A 21,948-nucleotide genomic window follows, 5' to 3' on the forward strand; every position below is an offset into this window, starting at 1 on the left:
CAGTGGTCTAAAGCCTATTCAGTACCTCACTAAAAGAAAGCTAAACTTAAGGACCATATGACATTTTATACTTTTGCTTTATGTAATTTATTGTTAGAAGTTACTAGTTTAAGAAGGCTATATGGAGTAAGAAGGTAACTTTTTTAAATATAGAATTTAATTTCTTTTTTCTAAGACTGTCTTAAGAATATCCTAGGGCAATTTGTATTATAGGTTTTTAGTCAAATTCAGCTTGATGCCTTAAAAAAAATTAAACCATCAACTTGTCTTAAACTACACAGGCAGGATAGCTTCCTGTTGTGTTTCGTTTGCAAAAAGGGTATGAATTCAGGCAGCTATAAAGAAAAATTAACTTTTTTTCTTTCATCTTGGTAGGTTTGAGAAATTTCTATGGTTCATTAGCTCAGAGAACTATCTAATTATAGGTGGACGAGATCAGCAACAGAATGAAATAATTGTGAAAAGATACTTGACACCAGGTAGGTAAGATTAAAATTTGGAAGAATTTTCTCTTAAATGATTGGATCAGTTATCTCAATATTAGGCATTCATTTTCTTGTTATACTCTTTTGTTTGATAGATTTAACAAGTAGAAAGATTTGATGCATGATGCTTCATGGTTTGTTGAATATGTGTTTTGATGCTTTTAGTTTTTAAGTGAATATTCCTAAAATGGTATTGCTGAGCTAATCTGCAGTGTTGGACTTTCAATACTCTATTACATTAGAGTATTGAATAACTTTCAGTCTTCAGAGTCATTGTAGGTCAAATTTTTAAAAGGTTACTGTTGCGGTGTTAAAGTTTGCAATCATTTTTCACACTTAGAGTTAGGACTTGGCCGGGTGTGGTGGCTCACGCCTGTAATCTCAGCCACTTTGGGAGGCTGAGGCAGGTGGATCACCTGAGGTCAGGAGTTCAAGAACAGCCTGGCCAACATGGTGAAACCCTGTCTCCACTAAAAATACCAAAAAAATTAGCTGGGCATGGTAGTGCGTGCCTGTAATCCCAGCTACTCGGGAGGCTGAGGTGGGAGAATTGCCTGAACCTCAGGGGCGGAGGTTGCAGTGAGCCGAAATTGCACCACTGCACTCCAGCCTGGGCGACAGAGTGAGACTCCATCTGAAAAAAAAAAAAAAGAAAAAGAAAAAGAGAATTAGAACTTAAAGTGTCTTTTTTTTTTTTTGTCTGTATTTAAGGAGACATTTATGTACACGCTGATCTTCATGGAGCTACTAGCTGTGTAATTAAGAATCCAACAGGTAACATATTTCTTTCTATTCAGAATTTTTATTCCTTTCTTTAAAATATTTTTAGTGTAAGACAAAAATTTAATAGAGGGCCAGATGTGGTGGCTCATGGCTGTAATCCCAGCACTTTGGGAGGCTGAAGTGTGAGGATTATTTGAGGCCAGGAGTTTGAGACCAGACTGGGCAAGACAGTGAAACCCCACCTCTAGAATAATTTTTAAAAATCTGGGTGCAGTGGCATGCACCTGTGGGCCCAGCTACAGAAAGTTGAGGTGGGAGGATCAGCTTGGGTGAGAGAATGAGACTTCATCTCTAAAACACAGACACACACATACACACACACACACACACGCGTGTAATAAAAAAAGATATAGTGATAAAAGGATCAGTCTATCAAGAAGATATAACAGTTATATGTGCTGCTAATAACAGAGCCCTAGAATACATGAAGCAGACCTGACAGAATTGAAGGGAGAAAGAGAGAATTCTACAATAATAATTGAGGACTTTAATACCCAACTTTCAGTCATGGAATAACTGGACGCAGAATCAGCAAGGAAATGGAAGACTTGAACAACACTATAAACTAAATCTAACAGACACCTCTAGAATACTCTACCTAACAACAGCACAATACAGGCTGAGTATCCTATCTGAAATGCTTGGGACCAGAAGTGTTTTTATATTTTGAAGTATTTGCATTATACTTACCAGTTTAGCATCCCAAATCCAAAAATCAGAGATTCAAAATGCTCCAAAACATTTCTAGCAAACGCCAGTGGGCATTTTCTTTAGTCGTCATGCTGCACTAGGAAAGTTTTAGATTTTGGAGCATTTTGGATTTTCAGATTTGGGGTGCTCACCCTGTATTCTTAGGTGCACATGAAATCTTCTCTGGGGTAAACCATAGGATAGTCTCTAAAACAGGCCTTGGCGATCTAGTGGCTCACGCCTGTAATCCCAGCACTTTGGGAGGCTGAGGCAGGCAGATTATGAAGTCAGGAGGTTGAGACCAACCTGGCTAACATGGTGAAACTCTATTTCTACTAAAAATACAAAAAATAAGCTAGGTGTGGTGGCACACGCCCGTAGTCCCAGCTACTTGGGAGGCTGAGGCAGGAGAATCGCTTGAACCCAGGAGGCAGAGGTTGCAGCGAGCTGAGACAGCGCCATTGCACTCCAGCCTGGGCGACAGGGTGAGACTCCCATCTCAAAAAAAGAAACAAAAACAAGCCTCAATACATTTAAAACTCTTGAAATTAGACAAAGTAAGTTTTCTGATTATAGTGGGGTGAAATTAGAAACCAGTAGTAGAAGAAAATGTTTTAAATTCATAAGTATGTGGAAATTAAATACCACAGTTACAAATAAGCAATGGAACAAAGAGGAAATCACAAAAGATGCCACAAAACACTTTGAGATGAATGAAATGAAAATACAGTATGTCAAAACTTATGAGATGCAAGAAGAGCAGCCCTTATGGGGTAATTTATAGCTGTAAATACTTATATTTAAAAAGGAAATTTCTATCTCAAATCAGTAACCTAACTTTGCACTTTAAGAACTACAAAAACAACCCAAAGCAAGGAGAAGGAAGAAAATAGTAAATATTAGAGTAGAAATGAATAAAACAGAGAATAGGAAAAAAATAGAGAAAATTAACAAAACCCAAGTTTGTTCTTTGAAAAGATAAACAAGGCCGGGCGCGGTGGCTCAAGCCTGTAATCCTAGCACTTTGGGAGGCCGAGACGGGCGGATCACGAGGTCAGGAGATCGAGACCATCCTGGCTAACACGGTGAAACCCCGTCTCTACTAAAAAAAATACAAAAAACTAGCCTGGCGAGGTGGCGGGCGCCTGTAGTCCCGGCTACTCGGGAGGCTGAGGCAGGAGAATGGCGTAAACCCGGAAGGCGGAGCTTGCAGTGAGCCGAGATCGCGCCACTGCACTCCAGCCAGGGTGACAGAGCCAGACTCCGTCTCAAAAAAAAAAAAAAAAAAAAAAAAGAAAAGATAAACAAAATTGATAAACCCTTGGCTAGACTGACCAAGAAAATAGAGGACTCAAATTCCTAAAATCAGGAATGAAATAGGGTACATTACTACTGACTTTACAGATATTGAAAAGATTATAAGGCAATACCATGAACAATTATATGCCAGCAGATTATGTAACCTAGATGAAATGGACAAATTCCTACAAAGATATAAATACTAAAACTGACTCAAGAAGAAATAGAGAATTGAAATAAACTTGTAAGTGCAGAGATTGGATTAATAATAAAGAAAAATATTTTAAAAATACTCATCAAAGAAAACCCTAGGCTAGATGGATTCACTGGTGAATTATAAGGAAGGTTGAATGCCAGTTCTTCACAAACTCTTCCAAAATATGGGATCAATGGGAACACTTCCTAACTCATTCTACAAGGCCAGTATTACAAAAACCAAAGATAACACAAGAAAACTATAGACCAATACCAGTTATAAATATAGACAAAAATATTTGACAAAATATTAGCAAACTGAATCTGGCAGCATATTAAAGTGACTATATACCATGACAAAGTGTGATTTATCTCAGGAATGAAAGGTTGGTTCAGTATATGGAAATTAATGTAATACAGTCTACTAATAAAGGACAAAAAACACATAGATTATCTCAACTTATGAAGAAAAACCATTTGACAAAATTCAACATTTGTATGTGATAAAAACACTTAGCGGCCGGGCGCGGTGGCTCAAGCCTGTAATCCCAGCACTTTGGGAGGCCGAGGCGGGCGGATCACGAGGTCAGGAGATCGAGACCATCCTGGCTGACACGGTGAAACCCCGTCTCTACTAAAAAATACAAAAAAAACTAGCTGGGCGAGGTGGCGGGCGCCTGTAGTCCCAGCTACTGGGGAGGCTGAGGCAGGAGAATTGCGTGAACCTGGGAGGCGGAGCCTGCAGTGAGCTGAGATCCGGCCACTGCACTCCAGCCTGGGTGGCAGAGCGAGACTCCGTCTCAAAAAAAAAAAAAAAAAAAAAACACTTAGCAAACTAGGAATAGAAGGGATATTCCTCAACTTGGTAAACAAGCACTTATGAAGAACCCGCAGCTAACAATCATACATACTGCTGAAAGATTGGGTACTTTCCTCCTCCCATCAGTAATAAGACAGATATGTTTGTTTCTTGCCATTTCTATTTAACATTATACTGATGGTTCTATATAGGTCATTAGGCAATAAAAAGAAATTAAAAAATTCAAATTAGGCAAAAGTAAAACTATGTTTACAGTTGATATGATCTCACACATTTAAAAAACCTAAAGAATCCACCAGAAATTATCATAGCTAATAAACAAGTTCAGCAATGTCCAGGATATGAGATCAATAAACAAAAATCAGTTGTATTTCTATACACTACCAATTAACAATCTGAAAAGGAAATTAATAAAACAAGTCAATTTATAATAGCATTAAAAAGAATAAAATACTTAGGAATCAATTTACCAAAAGACTTAACAACACTTACAGATAATAAACTATAAAATTACTTTAAGGAATTAAAGAGCTAAATTGGACATCCCATGTGCTTGTATTGAAAGTCTTAATATTGTTGTGATAGCAGTACTCCCCAGTAATCTATGGATTCAATGTAATCCCTCAAAATTGCAGCTGCTTTTTTTGTTTGTTTGTTTTGAGACAGGGTCTCCTGTCACCCAGGCTGTAATAAAGTGGTGTGATTGGCGCCCTGCAGCCTTGACCTTCCAGGTTCAAGCGATCCTCCCATCTCAGCCTCCTGAGTAGTTGCGACCGTAGACACATGCCACTGTGCCCAACTAATTTTTGTGTTTTTTGTAGAGATGAAGTTTTGCCATGTTGCCCAGACTGCTCTCGAGCTCCTGAGCTCAAGCAATCCACCCACTTTGACCTCCTCAAGTACTGGGATTACAGGCATGAGCCACTGCCCCTGGCCCAGCATTTTTTTTTTTTTTTTTTTTTAAGAGATGGAGAAGCTGATTCTAAAATTCATATGGTAATGCAAGGGGACTCAGATTAGCCAAAGCAGTATTGAAAATGAAGAGCAAATTTTGAAGCAAATAAAATCATATTTCCTGATTTTAAAGCTTTCTACAGAGTAACAGTAATCAGGACACTGTGGTACTGGCATGAAGATGGACAAATAGATCAAGGTATAGAATTGAGATTCCAGAAATAAACCTGTAGTTTATGATCAGTTAATTTTCAGCAGTGGTGCCAAGACCAATGGGGATAGAATTTCCTGTTTCTTTTTTCTTTCTTTCTTTTTTTTTTTGTTTTTGGTTTTTTGAGATGGAGTCTTGCAGTGTCGCCCAGGCTGGAGTGCAGTGGTGCGATCTCTGCTCACTGCAAGCTCTGCCTCCCAGGTTCACACCATTCTTCTGCCTCAGCCTCCTGAGTAGCTGGGACTACAGGTGCCTGCCACCACGCCCGGCTAATTTTTTGTATTTTTAGTAGAGACAGGGTTTCACCGTGTTAGCTAGGATGGTCTTGATCTCTTGACCTTCTGATCCGCCTGCCTTGGCCTCCCAAAGTGCTGGGATTACAGGCGTGAACAACTGCGTCCAGCCTCTGGCCTCTTTTTTTAAATAGACAATTTTTTCGACCAGTTTTAGGTTCACAACAAAATTGAGCAGAATGTATAGAGATTTCCCACATACCCCCGCTGCATACATGCGTAACCTCCCCTGTTATCAATATCCCCCACCAGAATGGTACATTTGTTACAACTAATGAATCTACATTGACACATCATTATGACCCAGAGTCGGTAGTTTGTATTAGGATCCACTCTTTTTTTTTTTTTTTTTTTTTTTTTGAGATGGAGTCTTGCTCTGTTGCCCAGCTGGAGTGCAGTGGCGTAATCTTGGCTCACTGCAACCTTGCCTCCCTGGTTCAAGCGATTCTCCTGCCTCAGCCTCCAAAGTATCTGCAATTACAGGCACACGCCACCACACCTGGCTAGTTTTTGTATTTTTAAAAGAAACAGGGTTTTATTGTGTTGGCCAGACTGGTCTCGAACTCCTGACCTCAAGTGATCTGCCCACCTCGGCCTCCCAAAGTGCTGGGATTACAGGCATGAGTCACCAAGCCCAGCCAGGGTTCACTCTTGATGATGTGTAGTCTTCAAGTTTGGACAAATGTATAAAACATGTATCTGCCATTATAGTATCATACAGATTTAGTTTGCTGTGCTAAAAAAAAATCCTCTGTGCCTTGCCTGTTCATCCCTCCCTTCCCCTAACCCCTGACAACCACTGATCTTTAAAGGCTGGCTTCTTCACTTAGTAGTATGCTTTTACCTTTCCTCCATGTCTCTTCATGGCTTGATAGCTCATTTCTTTTTATCCCTGAGTAATATTCAGTTGTCTGGATGAACCACAGTTTATCCATTAATCTACTGAATTTGGTTGCTTCCAAGTTTTGGCAATATGAATAAAGCTACTGTAAACATCTGCGTAGGTTTTTGTATGGATATAAGTTTTCAGTTCATTTTGATAAATACCGAACATCAAGATTGTTCAATCACATGGTAAGAGTATTTTTAGTTTTTTTTTTGAGACGGGGTCTCACTCTGTCGCCCAGGCTGGAGTGCAGTGGTGTGATCTCAGCTCACTGCAAGCTCTGCCTCCTGGGTTCATGCCATTCTCCTACTTCAGCCTTCTGAGTAGCTGGGGACTACAGGCGCCCGCCACCAGGCTGGCTAATTTTTTGTATTTTTAGTAGAGACAGGGTTTCACTGTGTTAGCCAGGATGCTCTCGATCTCCTTACCTTGTGATCCACCTGTCTCGGCCTCCCAAAATGCTGGGATTACACGCATGAGCCACTGCACCCAGCCATATTTTTAGTTTTGTAAGAAACCACCAGACTCTCTTCTAAAGTGGCTGTATCCTTTTACATCACCACCAGCAATGGGAGTTCCTGTTGTTCCACTGCCACCAGAATTTAGTGTTGTCAGTGTTTTGGATTTTGGCCGTTATCATTGATGCATAGTGTATTTCAGTGTTGTTGTAATTTGCATTTCCTTAATGACTTATTAGATATCCATATGTATATCTTTGATGTAGTGTCTGTTAAAAGTGGCCTAGTTTTTAATTGGGCTGTTTGTGTTTTTACTGTTGAGTTCTAAGAGTTTTTTGTATATTTTAGATAACAGTCTTTCATCTGCTATGTCTTTTGCAAATATTTTCTGCCAGTCTGTGGCTTAGCTTTTTAACGGTAGTGTGGACTACTAGATATCGACATGCAAAAGATTGAGGATAGACCTGTTCATCACACTATTTATAAAAATCAACTTAAAATGCATCCAAGACCTAAATTTAAAAGCCAGAAGTATAAAGCTGCTAGAAGAAAACAAGGCATAAATTTTCATGATCTTGTATCATGCAGTAATTTCTTAGATATGATACCAGAATCATAAGTAATCAAACAAAAAACAGATAAGTTAGACATGAAATTAAAAACCTTAATTCAGCCTGGACACGGTGGCTCACGCCTGTAATCCCAGCACTTTGGAAGGCCGAGGCAGGTGGATCACCTGAGGTCAAGAGTTCAAGACCAGCCTGGCCAACATGGTGAAACCCTGTCTCAACTAAAAAATATGAAAAATTAGCCTGGCATGGTGGCAGGCATCTGTAATCCAAGCTACTTGGGAGGCTGAGGCAGGAGAATCGCTTGAACCCAGGAGGCGGAGATTGCAGTGAGCTGAGATGGCATCATTGCATTCCAGCCTGGGCAATGAGCGAAATTCTGTCTCAAAAAATACAATAAATAAATAAAACCTTAATCCAAAGAACATTATCAAGAAAGTTAAACGACAACCCACAGAATAAGAGAACATATTTGCAAATCATTTATCTGATGAGACTAGTATCCAAATAATTCTTAAGTTTCAACAATAGAAAGGGAAGTAACCCAGCTGAAAAATGAGCAAGAGATTTGTATGGATATTTCTGCAAAGATATGTGAGTGGCCAACAATCACATGGAACAATTCTCAGTATCATCAGTCATTAGGAAAATTTAAATCAAAATCACAAGATACCAGTCAGGCGCTGTGGCTCATGCATGTAATCCCAGCACTTTGGGAGGCAGAGGCAGGTAGATCATTGAGGTCAGGAGTTTGAGACCAGCCTGGCCAGTATAGTGAAACCCATCTCTAGTTAAAAAAAAAAAAAAAAAAAAATATATATATATATATATATATAAATTTATATATATATATAAAAAAATTAGCCGGGTGTAGTGGCACACGCCTGTAATCCCAGCTACTCAGGAGGCTGAGGCAGGAGAATCACTTGAACCCAGGTGGCGGAGGTTGCAGTGAGCTGAGATCACGCCAGTGCACTCCAGCCAGGGCGAAAAGAGCACGACTCCGTCTCAAAAAAACACAAGATACCACTTTATACCCACTAACACGTGTTGGTGATGATGCTGGAGAAAATAGTAACACGTGTTGGTGATGATGGTGGAGAAAATAGAATACTGCTATGGGAAATGGTTTGGCAGTTGCAAAAAATGTAAAACATAATTGACCCTGCAATTCCTCTCTTAGGTATATACCCAAGATAAGCAAAGGTATGTGTCCATACAAAACTTGTTTGCAGATACTGATAGCAGCATTATTTATAATAGCCAAGAAATGGAAACAATTCATATGTCATTCAATTAATGAATAAACAAAATGTGGTATATCCATATAATGGAATATTATTCAGGCTTACAAAGAACAGAAGTACTTATATGTGCTTTTAACATGGAATGACCTTGAAAAACATTAAGCTAAGTGAAAGAAGCCAAACCTAAAATGCTATGTATGATTACATTTGTATAAAACATCCAAATTAGGCAAAACCGTAGAGACAGAAAATAGATTAGTAATTGCCAGGGACTGGGTACAGAGGAGAAAATGGGGAGTGGCTGCTAGTGAATATAGGGTTTCTTTTCTGGGATGATGAAAATGTTCTGGAATTAAATAGTGTTGATGGTCATGGTCACACAGCATTATGAATATACAAAAAGCCATTGAATTGTGCACTTTAAAGGGGTGAATTTTATGGCAGGTGAATTATACCCCAATTTAAAAATATTTGAAATCTAACCATAAGGGACATATTATTCATGTATGCTCTTCATGTTCATGATTCCGCCAATCTATTTTAATTTTGGAAGTCTTCAAACTTTAAATGGATTTCTCTAAATTATCTTTTCTGGAGTGAAGTTAGAATTATTGATGTGAGAGGATATTTCTTCTCTGACATGTTTTATTTACATAGGTCATTTAAAAGCTTGCTCTTTAAATAGCAATATTAAAAATATATTTTTAGTAACTTTTTATAATGATGAAGTAAAAATGTATTAGTATTTAAGATATATGATTGACTGGCCGGATGCGGTGGCTTATGCCTGTAATCCCAGCATTCTGGAAGGCTGAGGTGGGTGGATCATGAGGTCAGGAGTTCAAGACCAGCCTGGCCAAGATGGTGAAACCCCGTCTCTACTAAAGATACAAACATTTAGTGGGGAATGGTGGCGGGCGCCTGTAATTGCAGCTACTCAGTAGGCTGAGGCAGAGAATTGCTTGAACCCAGGAGGTGGAGGTTGCAGTGAGCTGAGATTGTGCCACTGCACTCCAGCCTGAGTGACAGAGCAAGACTCTGTCTCAAAAAAAAAAAAAAAAAAAAAATATGATTGACCCTGTCATGCAGCATGTAATTTTCATCTTTCTCTGGAGAAAGTCCATACTTTGGCATTGAAACATTATGCATTGTTATTCCAGGAGAACCCATCCCCCCACGGACCTTGACTGAAGCTGGCACAATGGCACTTTGCTACAGTGCTGCTTGGGATGCACGAGTTATCACTAGTGCTTGGTGGGTGTACCATCATCAGGTAATAAGGGCTCTTGTCCTTTTTCTTATTAAGAGCTACTGTGTGTCAAATTTTGAGAGTATAGAAGTAAATAAAGCAGACAAGGCTCTAATAGAGCTAACATTTTTTTGGTAGAGGAAAATATGTACATAATGTCAGGTAATAAGTGCCATAAAATATGTATTTTTTAAAGTATGAAAGGGGATAGAGAGTGATAGGGGATACCATTTTGGATGAAGTATTGGGGAAACCTTTCTAGGAAGGTAGGATTTGAGCAAAGAGGTAAATGAAGAGAGAGTGATCCATACAGTTATACAGGATAAAGAGTATTCCAGTTATTATTGATTATTATTGGCATACTGACCTAAAAGGCCTTTCTCCTGTTCATCTTTGTTGGAATATTCTGAATTCTCTTGGGCCCTTCCAGAAAAGTAGGCATATCCTCATTTGTTTTTAGTAATTGCCCTTCTTGGTGGTTAATGATGTTGTTGGGTTTTTTTTTTTTGCATTTTTTTTTTTCTTTGTAGAGATGGGGTTTCACCATGTTGGCCAGGCTGGTCTCGAATTCCTGACCTCAAGTGATCCTCTTGCCTCAGCCTCCCAAAGTGCTGGGATTACAGGTGTAAGCCATGGTGCCTGGCCAGTGCTGTTTAGTTTGGTGATACTTCATTCCATATTTGACCTCACATTGCTATTGATTTCTTATCATACTTTTGAGAATTATAATTGATGATGATGTACTTTTATAAGTTCATAAAGCTGTACAGTAGGATAAAAAGAGTTCAGTTTCGTTATACTCCCTTAGATTTAGTTTCATTTTTGTATCTTTTTATATTTATTATATGCTGTGCTGTGATATTGTCATTATAGGGGGATTATAAATTGCTACCTCAGTGCTGTTATAAAAGTGATTTTAATTCTTTTATTAAGAAATTTTTTAGAATGAAATTTAGTGTGTTTTTAATCCCTTGCTGGTTTTTTGTGTTTGTTTTGTTTGTTTTGAGATGGAGTCTTGCTCTGTTGCCCAGGCTCGAGTGCAGTGGTGCAATTTCAGCTCACTGCAGCCTCCGTCTCATGAGTTCAAGCGATTCTCCTGCCTCTGCCTCCTGAGTAGCTGGGACTACAGGAGTGTGCCACCACACCTGGCTACTTTTTCTGTTTTTGTAGAGATGGGGTTTGGCCATGTTGGCCAGGCCAGGTCTCAAACTCCTGGCCTCAAGTGAACTCCTTCCGCCTCCCGAAGTGCTGGGATTACAGGTGTGAGCTAGCACACTTGGCCCCTTGCTATTTTAATAACTATGACTAATAAAGATACTCTGAAGATTTGGGAGTTTCAAAGATTTATAATTATTTATTTATTTATATATATATTTTTGAGATGGAGTGTTGCTCTGTCACCCAGGCTAGAATGCAGTGGCATGATCTCGGCTCACTGCAACCTCCGCCTCCTGGGTTCAAGCAGTTCTCTGCCTCAGCCTCCTGAGTAACTGGGATTATAGGTACTTGCCACCATGCCTGGCTAATTTTTGTGTTTTTAATAGGGACAGGGTTTCACTGTCTTAGCCAGGCTGGTCTTGAACTCCTGACCTCATGATCCACCTGCCTTGGCTTCCCAGAGTGCTGGGATTACAGGCGTGAGCTACCACGCCTGGCCCCAAAATTTTTTTAAATTATGGGATAAGTTTACTCACTTTCTGTTTGCCGAAATAGGATATATTTTTAAAAATTTTCCTATAATCTTTATTTCATATAGTGAAAAGTTACTTTTGCCTCATGCCTGTAATCCCAGCACTTTGGGAGGCCAAGGTGGGCAGATCATAAAGTCAGGAGTTCGAGGCCAGCCTGGCCAGTATGGTGAAACCCCACCTCTACTAAAAAAATACAAAAATTAGCCGGGCGTGGTGGTGCGTGCCTGTAGTCCCAGCTACTTGGGAGGCTGAGGCAGGAGAATCGCTGGAACCTGGGAGGCTGAGATTGCAGTGAGCCAAGATTGGGCCACTGCACTCCAGCCTGGGTGACAGTGCGAGACTCCGTCTCAAAAAAAAGAGAAAAAAAAACTTTATTATCAAAAACAGTATCTTAGACAAGGATTTTATTTAATAAATAGAGCTTTATTTTAATAAACATAGCTTTATGATAAGCTCATTGACCTAGCATTAGTTTTCTCATTACATCTCATGCTGGAAGAGATGAGTGGACCAGTTCTGCTGTCGTCCATGGCATTTGAAAATTATTGCCGGGCATGGTGGCTCACGCCTGTAATCCCAGCACTTTGGGAAGCTGAGGCAGGTGGATCACGAGGTTAGGAGTTCAAGACCAGCCTGGCCAACATAGTGAAAGCCCGTCTCTACTAAAAATACACAAATCAGCCGGGCATGGTGGCGGGCGCCTGTAGTCCCAGCTACTCAGGAGGCTGAGGCAGGAGAATCGCTTGAACCCAGGAGGTAGGTAGAGGTTGCAGTGAGCTGAGATTGTGCCACTGCACTTCAGCTTGGGCAACAGAGTGAGACTTCGTCTCAAAAGAAAAAAGAAAGAAAATGATTGATGTTGTGGATTCTTTGTTTTTCTTTGTTACTTCCAGAGGCTTATCTGTCATGAAAGGGCTATCTTTCCCTTCAGTATTGAGAATTTATACGAAATTACAAACTTTTCAGGAGACAGTGTGGCTTACTTGACTCTGACTTTACTTTCTCAAGTGGAAAAAGAAAACCGGAGTATTTTTAAAATAAGAATACAATGTATTATTGTGTTCTTCAGGTATCTAAAACAGCACCAACTGGAGAATATTTGACAACAGGAAGCTTCATGATAAGAGGTAATGTCTTGACAGGAAAAATATCCCTAGACTTGTCAATAGATTATGGAGACAGGTTTGAGGACAGTTTACAGATACTCTTAGAACAGAAACTAATTACTCGGATTTCTTATATAAAGTCTGCTATGAAGTAAAGAAATTTTTGCCTTGGTGGGACAAGTTTAGTGTTTGTCATATCTTCATGTATATATTTTTTGAGGGCAGTGCACTTTCGTGTAGTTTAGTTATAAGGTTAAGAAAGTATAGCCTGAACTTATTTCTGAAAATAGAATATTCAGGGTCTGACTGACCCAGAATATCAGAGCAAGCATGTATTTTTTTTCTTCTTAATAACTGTTCCTATACATACTGCCCAGTTCTATAAATGGGAAATGTTATTCATGACATAGTAAAAGACAAAATGGATATGATCATTCCTGTCATCTGACACTAATTTTTTTTTGTTTTGTAAGCAAAAAGTGGAGAAACCTGATTTTTAAAGCATTAATGTACGTTATCTTTTGTAGGAAAAAAGAATTTTCTTCCTCCCTCATATCTAATGATGGGGTTTAGCTTCCTTTTTAAGGTACTCTTCAGCTTCTTGGTTATTTTTTTTTTTTTTTCCTGATTTTCATTAGTCTTGTTTAAAGCTCCGTCACTGACAAATAACTATTTCTTTAGGTAGATGAGTCTTGTGTTTGGAGACATCGGGGTGAACGAAAAGTCAGAGTACAGGATGAAGACATGGAGACACTGGCAAGTTGCACAAGCGAACTCATATCAGAAGAAATGGAACAATTAGGTAGTTTATAGATTTTAAGAAATTAGTTTGTGATGTTTTTTGTTACCAAGTTTTGCTTCTAAATCCTTAGAAGATCATGTCTCTTTTGGGATAATCTAAATTTCAAAAAAAAAAACCCAAAGTACTTGCTGTTTTACTGAATTTTGTTTTTGGAAATGCTAAATATACTTATTCTAGTGAATTTAAAAGTATTTATCAGGCCGGGCGTTGTGGCTCATGCTGTAATCCCAGCACTTTTGGGAGTCCGAGGCAGGTGGATTGCTTGAGCTCAGGAGTTTGAGACCAGCTCCTGGGCTGGGACAACCCAAGGACGAGTCTGGGCAACATGGCAAAACCCCATCTCTACCAAAAAAATCAGCGCCTCTAGTCCCAGCTACTGAAGAGGCTGAGGTGGGAGGCTTGAACCTGGGAGGCAAAATATTTGTTTCAAGTAGAGAGTAATTATAGTTGCTAGAATAAATTTACCTGCCTACCTAAAGGAACTGCGGAAAATATTTCCACTAAACTATTTTGTAGTTACTCTCTCTGCCAAGGTCATTCCTTTTTACAGGTAATATTGCATTGTTTCATTTACTATTACTGTTGTGCTGTAAGATTCTATTGATTGAGGCTCACCATTTCCCTGGGACTGTATAAAGTGCCTTATTTACATTCTTTTCTTTTTTTTTTTTAATCCCTGAGAGTTTCAGTCTGTTGCCAGACTAGAGTGTAGTGGCGCGATCTTGGCTCACTGCAACCTCTGCTGCCCAGGTTCAAACAATTCTTCTGCCTCAGCCTCCTGAGTAGCTGGGATTACAGGCACCTGCCACCACGCCTGGCTAATTTTTGTATTTTTAGTAGACGGGGTTTCACCATCTTGGCCAGGCTGGTCTTGAGCTTCTGACCTCGTGATCCACCCACCTCGGCCTCCCAAAGTGCTGGGATTACAGGCGTGAGCCACTGCACCTGGCCTATTTACATTATTTTCTATTCTTGTAACCATCCTTGTCAGATGAGTGGTGGCATGTCATTGCAGGTGAGGCAGTAGACCCTATTACTACTATTAGTTCCTTTGCAAAAGAATGAGCACCTGTTATGTGTGTTATATAATATGTATTTAAGTTTTATGTGCAAATTATAATAAAAGCAGCAAAAGTTATACAACTAATTTTGCTGTCTTGCTTTTTGGAAATACTCAACTAAGGCAAAGTTGTGGTTTTGTATGTTGAAAGGGTAGCAATGTCCAAGAAATTTATTGTGGTAAAGGATCTTGGAGATCATTTAGTTCAACCTATTCATGATACAGGTTATTCTTTTGTCTAAGAGTACCCTTTGGGAACGATCAGGCATTTTTCTGGTGATTTTTTGGAGAAATATGGGAGAAACAGTCAGTGGAATATTTTTATGACGTTTTCAGGAAATGACCTGGCATGGTTGGTAGTCCCACACTGACTTTCCTTATGGTAATTCTACAGATGGAGGTGACACTAGCAGTGATGAGGATAAAGAGGAACATGAAACTCCTCCTGTAGAAGTAGAACTCTTGACTCAGGTTAACCAAGAGGATATCACTGTTCAGAGTGGTAGAGATGAACTGAATGAGGAGCTCATTCAGGAAGAAAGCTCTGAAGATGAAGGAGAATATGAAGAGGTTAGAAAAGATCAGGATCCTGTTGGTGAAATGAAGGATGAAGGGGAAGAGACATTAAATTATCCTGATACTACCATTGACTTGTCCCACCTTCAACCCCAAAGGTAATTAAAAAATAAAATTTTACATATTATTGTGTAAGCCGAGAATGATGATGAGGTGTAATCCTTACCAAGAAAATACCAAGATTGACATCAGTACTTTTACCCTCCATTGTTTTCACCATTTGATTGGGTCTCTCTGCAAAGGAATTCCCAGGACCAGGGTAGAAAAATACAGTGCATTTAGAGTGGCCAAACTAGATCCAAAGAGAAACAACTAAATGGTTATAAATGCTAAAAACATAACAAAGGCAGTTCCATCAAAGAAATGTGTTTTAGTTTACATAATGTTTTACAGATCATCAGGTAAATAGTCCACAGTTATAAATGCACAATTAACGATGTAATTCAGAACAGTCTAGGAGTCAGACAGACCAGTGTTGGGTCTTAGGGTGTGTCCTTGGTAAAGTTACTTTGTGCTTAAGCTTCAGTTTCCTTCTTGGTGAAACAGAATGGTATCCCTTTCATGGGGATTTATGCATGTATACCACCTGGCAGTGCCTGACACACAGTAAGTTTTCAGTACACGTCACCTATTTTAAAATGTATATGGAAGTGTGGAGAGAGGAGCAATTTGGTTGTATGTTTTTCTCACTTTACCAAATGTGAAAATCTGTTGGATTGCCAGTACTTAAGAGTATGGTGTGGGAACATCTGGGGGCTTTGTAAATGAGTGTCTTTTACAGGCTGGTAGAGACTCCGTTCTGTTTATTTTCATAGGTCCCTCCAGAAATTGGCTTCAAAAGAGGAATCTTCTAATTCTGTAAGCTATTTTCAGTTTTATGAAGAACATCCTATTCTCAAGGAATCATTTTCTACTTTTTAATACTTTTCAAAAAAATTAATAATAGTGATGTTTGCATTTGCCTGTTTTTTTGTTTTAATAGAGTGACAGTAAATCACAGAGCCGGAGACATTTGTCAGCCAAGGAAAGAAGGTAAACACATCTGTGTTATCTAACTAAAAAGCATGATTTTCTTTTTTTTTTTAATTGATAGCTCAGCTACCACAGATTACTTAGCTGTTTAAAGACTTCCTTCATTAAATTGACCAAGATTTAGCAGAAATTTTTCGTTGTTAATATTAAGCTCTAATACATTTTTCTGTTTAAGGGCCCTAATCTGTCACTGTAATCAATGAAATAGACCTAGTAGGGTAAGTCCTCACTTAACATTTTCTTTTCTTTTTTTTTGTTTTTGTTTTTTTTTGAGACAGGGTCTCGCTTTGTTGCCCAGGCTTGAGTGCTAAGGTGCAGTTGTGGCTCACTACAGCCTCAAACTCCCAGGCTCAGGCAGTCTCCTGCTTCAGCCTCCCAAGTAGCTGTAGTGGCACATGCCACTACAAAAATGTTTATATTTTTTGTAGAGATGGGGTTTCATCATGTTGCCCAGGCTGGTCTTGAACTCCTGGGCTCAAGTGATCCTCCCACCGTGGCTGCCCAAAGTGCTGGGATTACAGGCATGAACCATTGATGCCCGGCCTTCACTTAACATTTTCTTTTTTTTTTTTTGAGATGGAGTCTCACTCTGTCGCCCAGGCTGGAGTGCAGTGGCGCGATCTTAGCTCACTACAAGCCCCATCTCCCGGGTTCATGCCATTCTCCTGCCTCAGCCTTCCAAGTTGCTGGGACTACAGGCACCGGCCACCATGCCCGGCTAATTTTTTGTAGTTTTAGTAGAGATGGGGTTTCACCGTGTTAGCCAGGATGGTCTCGATCTTCTGACCTCGTAATCCAACCACCTCGGCCTCCCAAAGTGCTGGAATTACAGGCGTGAGCCACTGCGCCCAGCCCACTTAACATTTTCAGTAGGTTCTTGGAAACTTGGACTTAAGAGAAACAATGTGTAATGAAACCAATTTTGCCATGGGCTAATTGATATAAACAGGAGTTAAGTTCCTCTGGCATATTTTTGGTCACAAAACTATCACAAAACTTCTAAATAAAGACTGAAAACACTTCTAATACTAAACATTAAAATAAATATAAACTGTACATATATTTAAGAAAGATTAATGAAAGCAAGCACGATAATTATTTACCCAATTTTTGGTAAATCAATGAGTGATGGTAGTTGTGGTAGTGGGTTAAATCAAGGACTATTTGCAAAGTGAAAATTGTAGAGTACCTCCTACTACCATGAGGTTCAAAAACAAAAATATGGCACGTTCTTTAAGCACTTTCATACTACATTGTTTATTGTACATTTGTATGACTATTGTTTAGTTTATGAATTTTTGACAATCATTTATATTGTCATTCATTCATTCATTCGTTTTTCAACCGCTTATTCCAGTTAAGGGTCATTGGTGGCAAGAGCCTATCCTGGCAAATCAGGGCAACAGGCCAGAACCAACCCAGAACAGGATGTCATTCCATTGCAGGGCACTCATTCATGCTAGGATAATTTAGACACGCCAGTTAACCTAACATGCGCATTTTGGGATGTGAGAGAAAACCTGAGTACCTGGTGAAAACCCACACAGACATGGGGAAAACATGTAGACTCTGCACAGATGGTGGCCATGGCCAGGAATCAATTTTGTTTTTCATTCTCATCAAAGTTATAACAATGATGTTGAATTAAATTATGTTATTTGAGGACTTGCTCTAATAAGACAGAGCTTTTACTACATAAACATGTACAATAATGATTTCAGTGTATTACATAGACTAGTTCTAGGGTAATATTGTCAGGAATAAATAGGAATACCTGAAATTAGGAAAGTTTTACATAAGGCAGAAGACTTGATTTTTTATTTTTTATTTTTTTTTGAGATGGAGTCTCGCTCTGTGGCCCAGGCTGGAGTGCAGTGGCGTGATCTTGGCTCACTGCAAGCTTTGCCTCCCAGGTTCACACTATTCTCCTGCCTCAGCCTCCCGAGTAGCTGGGACTACAGGCGCCTGCCACCACGCCTGGCTAATTTTGTTTTTGTATTTTTAGTAGAGATGGGGTTTCACCATGTTAGCCAGGATGGTCTCGATCTTCTGACCTCGTGATCTGCCCGCCTCAGCCTCCCAAAGTGCTGGATTACAGACGTGAGCCACCATGCCAGGCCAATTTTTTTTTTTTTTTTTTTTAGCAGGTCTCAGGAAGCAAGTAGAAGCAAGGCAAGGGCAGAAGGGAAGGAAACGACTACTGTAGGGTGGGAAAGACTAAGACAACTAAAGCATTCCAGGAAGAGGCCCTAAATCGGAATGGACAGTAAAGCCTTTTCATTTGAGAAAGATAATCATTAAACAATTACAGAGAATTCTGAGCATATAGCACTGTGCTAGATACTTACGGAGTATACAAAGAGGTAAAGTATAAAGCTCCTGCCTTAAAGAGGCTTTTGAGTCCTGGATTCAGGAAGTAGTCATAAATATGTAAATAGTATCTGAAAGTGATAAAGTAGTTCAAGAGTAAGAGATTGCTATGAGTTCAGATGTTTGGGGAAATAACATCAGAAGTACACCTTGAAAGATATGTTAGCGGTTAAGTAAGTGAAGGAGGGAGACTCCAAGGAGAATTAGCATTAACAAAGAGGAGTGCTTCTTTGGGGTAATATGCATAGTGCTTTGGGGAAATGATAAATAGACTCAGTGGGAAGGAAGAGAAAGTTTGTTTATTAAATGGTAGATGATATGATTGGAGAAGTAAATTTGAACTAAAAATGGAGTACTTAAAAGCTAAGGATTTTGGACTGTACCCTTTAAAGTGATACGAAGAGAATGTGACATAGGCAAATGATTAAGGAAGATTAAAACAGAAGTTAATGGCTGGATGTGGTGGCTCATGCCTGTAATCCCAGCACTTTGGGAGGCTGAGGCGAATAGATCACCTGAGGTCAGTTCAAGACCAGCCTGAGCAGCATGGTGAAACCCTGTATCTACTAAAAATACAAAGTTAACTGGGCGTGGTGGCACAAACTCTGTCTTAAAAAAAAAGTTCAGAATATGTAGACTCTGGAAGAAGTCTGGGTGGGATGTAATGAGGACCTGAACTAAGACGTTGGCATTGGGAACAGAAAGAAGAATACCACAGTAATAAAATTTACCCTTCCTTCTTAACCTGTGTATTTTTTAATCCATTTAGTCCACCAACCAGTCAAGAAATGTTTTATTAAATGCCTAAGACCTCCCAACGCTATGTTGATACAAAGAGTACAAATCCCAGTGCCTGGCCATTAAGGTGTTCAGGGGCTAAATGTGCCTAGTGAGTAAGGATGAGTCAGGGGTGACAATATGTTGAGCTTGGATGATGGAAAGAAAGATAAATCCATGAGAGATGAAAAATTTTCATCTTTTTCCTACGTGATGATTTTGAGCATCTTTGTATTTTCTAACTTGGTGATTAACAAGTGAAGCAGAAGGCATGACCATTTATATACTGTATATGTGCCCTTTCCCATGGAACTTTTTTAGGGCACTAAGAATTGAAATTCTAAGAATGAGATGTTTCCATGTCTTTTTTATTCAGGGAAATGAAAAAGAAAAAGCTTCCAAGTGACTCAGGAGATTTAGAAGTGATAGAGGGAAAGGATAAAGAAAAAGAAAGTACTGTACACATTGAAACTCATCAGAACACAAGCAAAAATGTTGCGGCTGTACAGCCAATGAAACGAGGACAAAAGGTAAACTTCAGGATGATCTATATGGTTCACAGTTAAGTTGTGAGGTTCCTTTTTAATTTTTTAAAGTTGAAGTGAAATAGAAAATGTAGGCCAAAAAATAATCCTTTGTGATATCCTTTGACTAAAAATTAGTTGAGTAGATACAGCATTTGGGGAACATAGAGATCACTACTAGAAGTTATTTAGACTTTCAAGATCATCTGCACAGAAGCTTTCATTTTATCTGGAAGAGTAATAGGAGATTATGGTTTGCCAAAGTCGCCCAGCTAGTTAAGTAGCAGAGCTGATATTTATTGAGAATTTAGCTCAGTAATTTTTCGATGTTGTTTAGAGTTCTTAGATATTTTGCTAAAAGTGGATGATGAAGAAGGAAGTACTTGTGATAGAACATACTCTTTCCACACCGCCCCCGCCAGCTCTCCCAAGATAGAGTCTTGCTCTGTCACCCATGCTGGAATGCAGTGGTGCAGTCAGGGCTCACTGCAGTAGCCTTAACTTCTAGGCTCAAGTGATCTTCCCATCTCAGTCTTCCAAGTAGCTGGGACCACACAGGTGCATGCCACCATACTCAGCTAATTCTTTTTATTTTTTGTAGTGATGGGGTCTAACTATATTGTCCAGACTGGTCTCAAACTCCCAGGCTCAAGTGATCTTCCTGCCTCACCCTCCCAAGGTGCTTGGAACTAGACGTGTGTTAGCCACCATGTCTGGTTACAATATAATACACTCTTCAAAACGCTGTAGCAGCCAGGTGCAGTGGCTCATGCCTGTAATCTCAGCACTTTGGGAGGCCGACGCAGGTCGATCACTTGAGGCCAGGAGTTCAAGACCAGCCTATCTAACATGGTGAACCCCATCTCTACTAAATATACAAAAATTAGCCAGGCATGGTGGTACATGCCTATAGTCGCAGCTACTCAAGAGGCTGAGGCAGGAGAATTGCTTGAACCCAGGAGGTGGAGGTTGCAGTGAGCCAAGATCACGCCACTGCACTCCAGCCTGGGTGACATGGCGAGACTCTGTCTCAAAAAAAAAAAATGCTGTAGCAGTATAAAAGTGAGGGGATTATGGACTAATTTATCAGTGTACTTTTAAATTTCTTTGCAATCTTTTTTTTTTTTTTTTTTTTTTTTTGAGACGGAGTCTCGGTCTGTCACCCAGGCTGGAGTGCAGTGGCCGGATCTCAGCTCACTGCAAGCTCCGCCTCCCGGGTTTACGCCATTCTCCTGCCTCAGCCTCCCGAGTAGCTGGAACTACAGGCGCCCGCCACCTTGCCAGGCTAGTTTTTTGTATTTTTTAGTAGAGACGGGGTTTCACTGTGTTAGCCAGGATGGTGTCGATCTCCTGACCTCATGATCCACCCACCTCGGCCTCCCAAAGTGCTGGGATTACAGGCTTGAGCCACCGCGCCCGGCCGCTATAATCTTTATAAATATGTTTTGTGATCTTTCCTTCATCCATAGAGGTCAGATTTTCCTATGCTTTTTTCCAGTGAGCTGCAAATAAATGAACATGTGCATAAGGAAGGGAAGACTCAACATAATAAAAATATAAATTCTCCTCATATATAATTTCAACATGACTTTAATCAGAATTGAGATTTTAATGCTTGATAAAATAATTCTAAATTTATTTTAAAAGGAGTAAATGCTTGAGAATAGCTAAGAAATTGAGGGATTTCCCTATGAGGTAGTAAAATAATTAACGCTAGAATTTTTACAACAGCATGTTATTAACATAGGAATAGCTAGACAGAAAAAAGTGAGACAGAATAAAATCTAGACACAGGACCACTACCTGATATTTAGCGTTTTAGTATGTGATAAAATAATATTGCAGATCATTTGAGAAGATATGAAATATTC

At 39.5% G+C, this 21,948-nt stretch overlaps 1 protein-coding gene across 1 annotated transcript in view; it reads left to right on the plus strand.

Annotated features, from left to right (window-relative positions):
• LOC105481854 (nuclear export mediator factor) overlaps window positions 1-21,948 on the plus strand; it is an 85,025-nt gene that overhangs the window by 37,998 nt on the left and 25,079 nt on the right. Inside the window, exons 17-26 of the mRNA XM_011741649.3 lie at window positions 376-479; window positions 1,197-1,259; window positions 10,051-10,163; window positions 12,900-12,957; window positions 13,464-13,522; window positions 13,618-13,738; window positions 15,193-15,472; window positions 16,190-16,232; window positions 16,357-16,406; window positions 19,930-20,083. Coding sequence (XP_011739951.2) covers window positions 376-479; window positions 1,197-1,259; window positions 10,051-10,163; window positions 12,900-12,957; window positions 13,464-13,522; window positions 13,618-13,738; window positions 15,193-15,472; window positions 16,190-16,232; window positions 16,357-16,406; window positions 19,930-20,083 — 1,045 coding nt within the window. The remainder of the gene's footprint in view (window positions 1-375; window positions 480-1,196; window positions 1,260-10,050; window positions 10,164-12,899; window positions 12,958-13,463; window positions 13,523-13,617; window positions 13,739-15,192; window positions 15,473-16,189; window positions 16,233-16,356; window positions 16,407-19,929; window positions 20,084-21,948) is intronic.

The sequence above is a fragment of the Macaca nemestrina genome, chromosome 7 (genome assembly GCF_043159975.1).
Source record: "Macaca nemestrina isolate mMacNem1 chromosome 7, mMacNem.hap1, whole genome shotgun sequence".
In the NCBI taxonomy this organism is placed as follows: domain Eukaryota; kingdom Metazoa; phylum Chordata; class Mammalia; order Primates; family Cercopithecidae; genus Macaca; species Macaca nemestrina.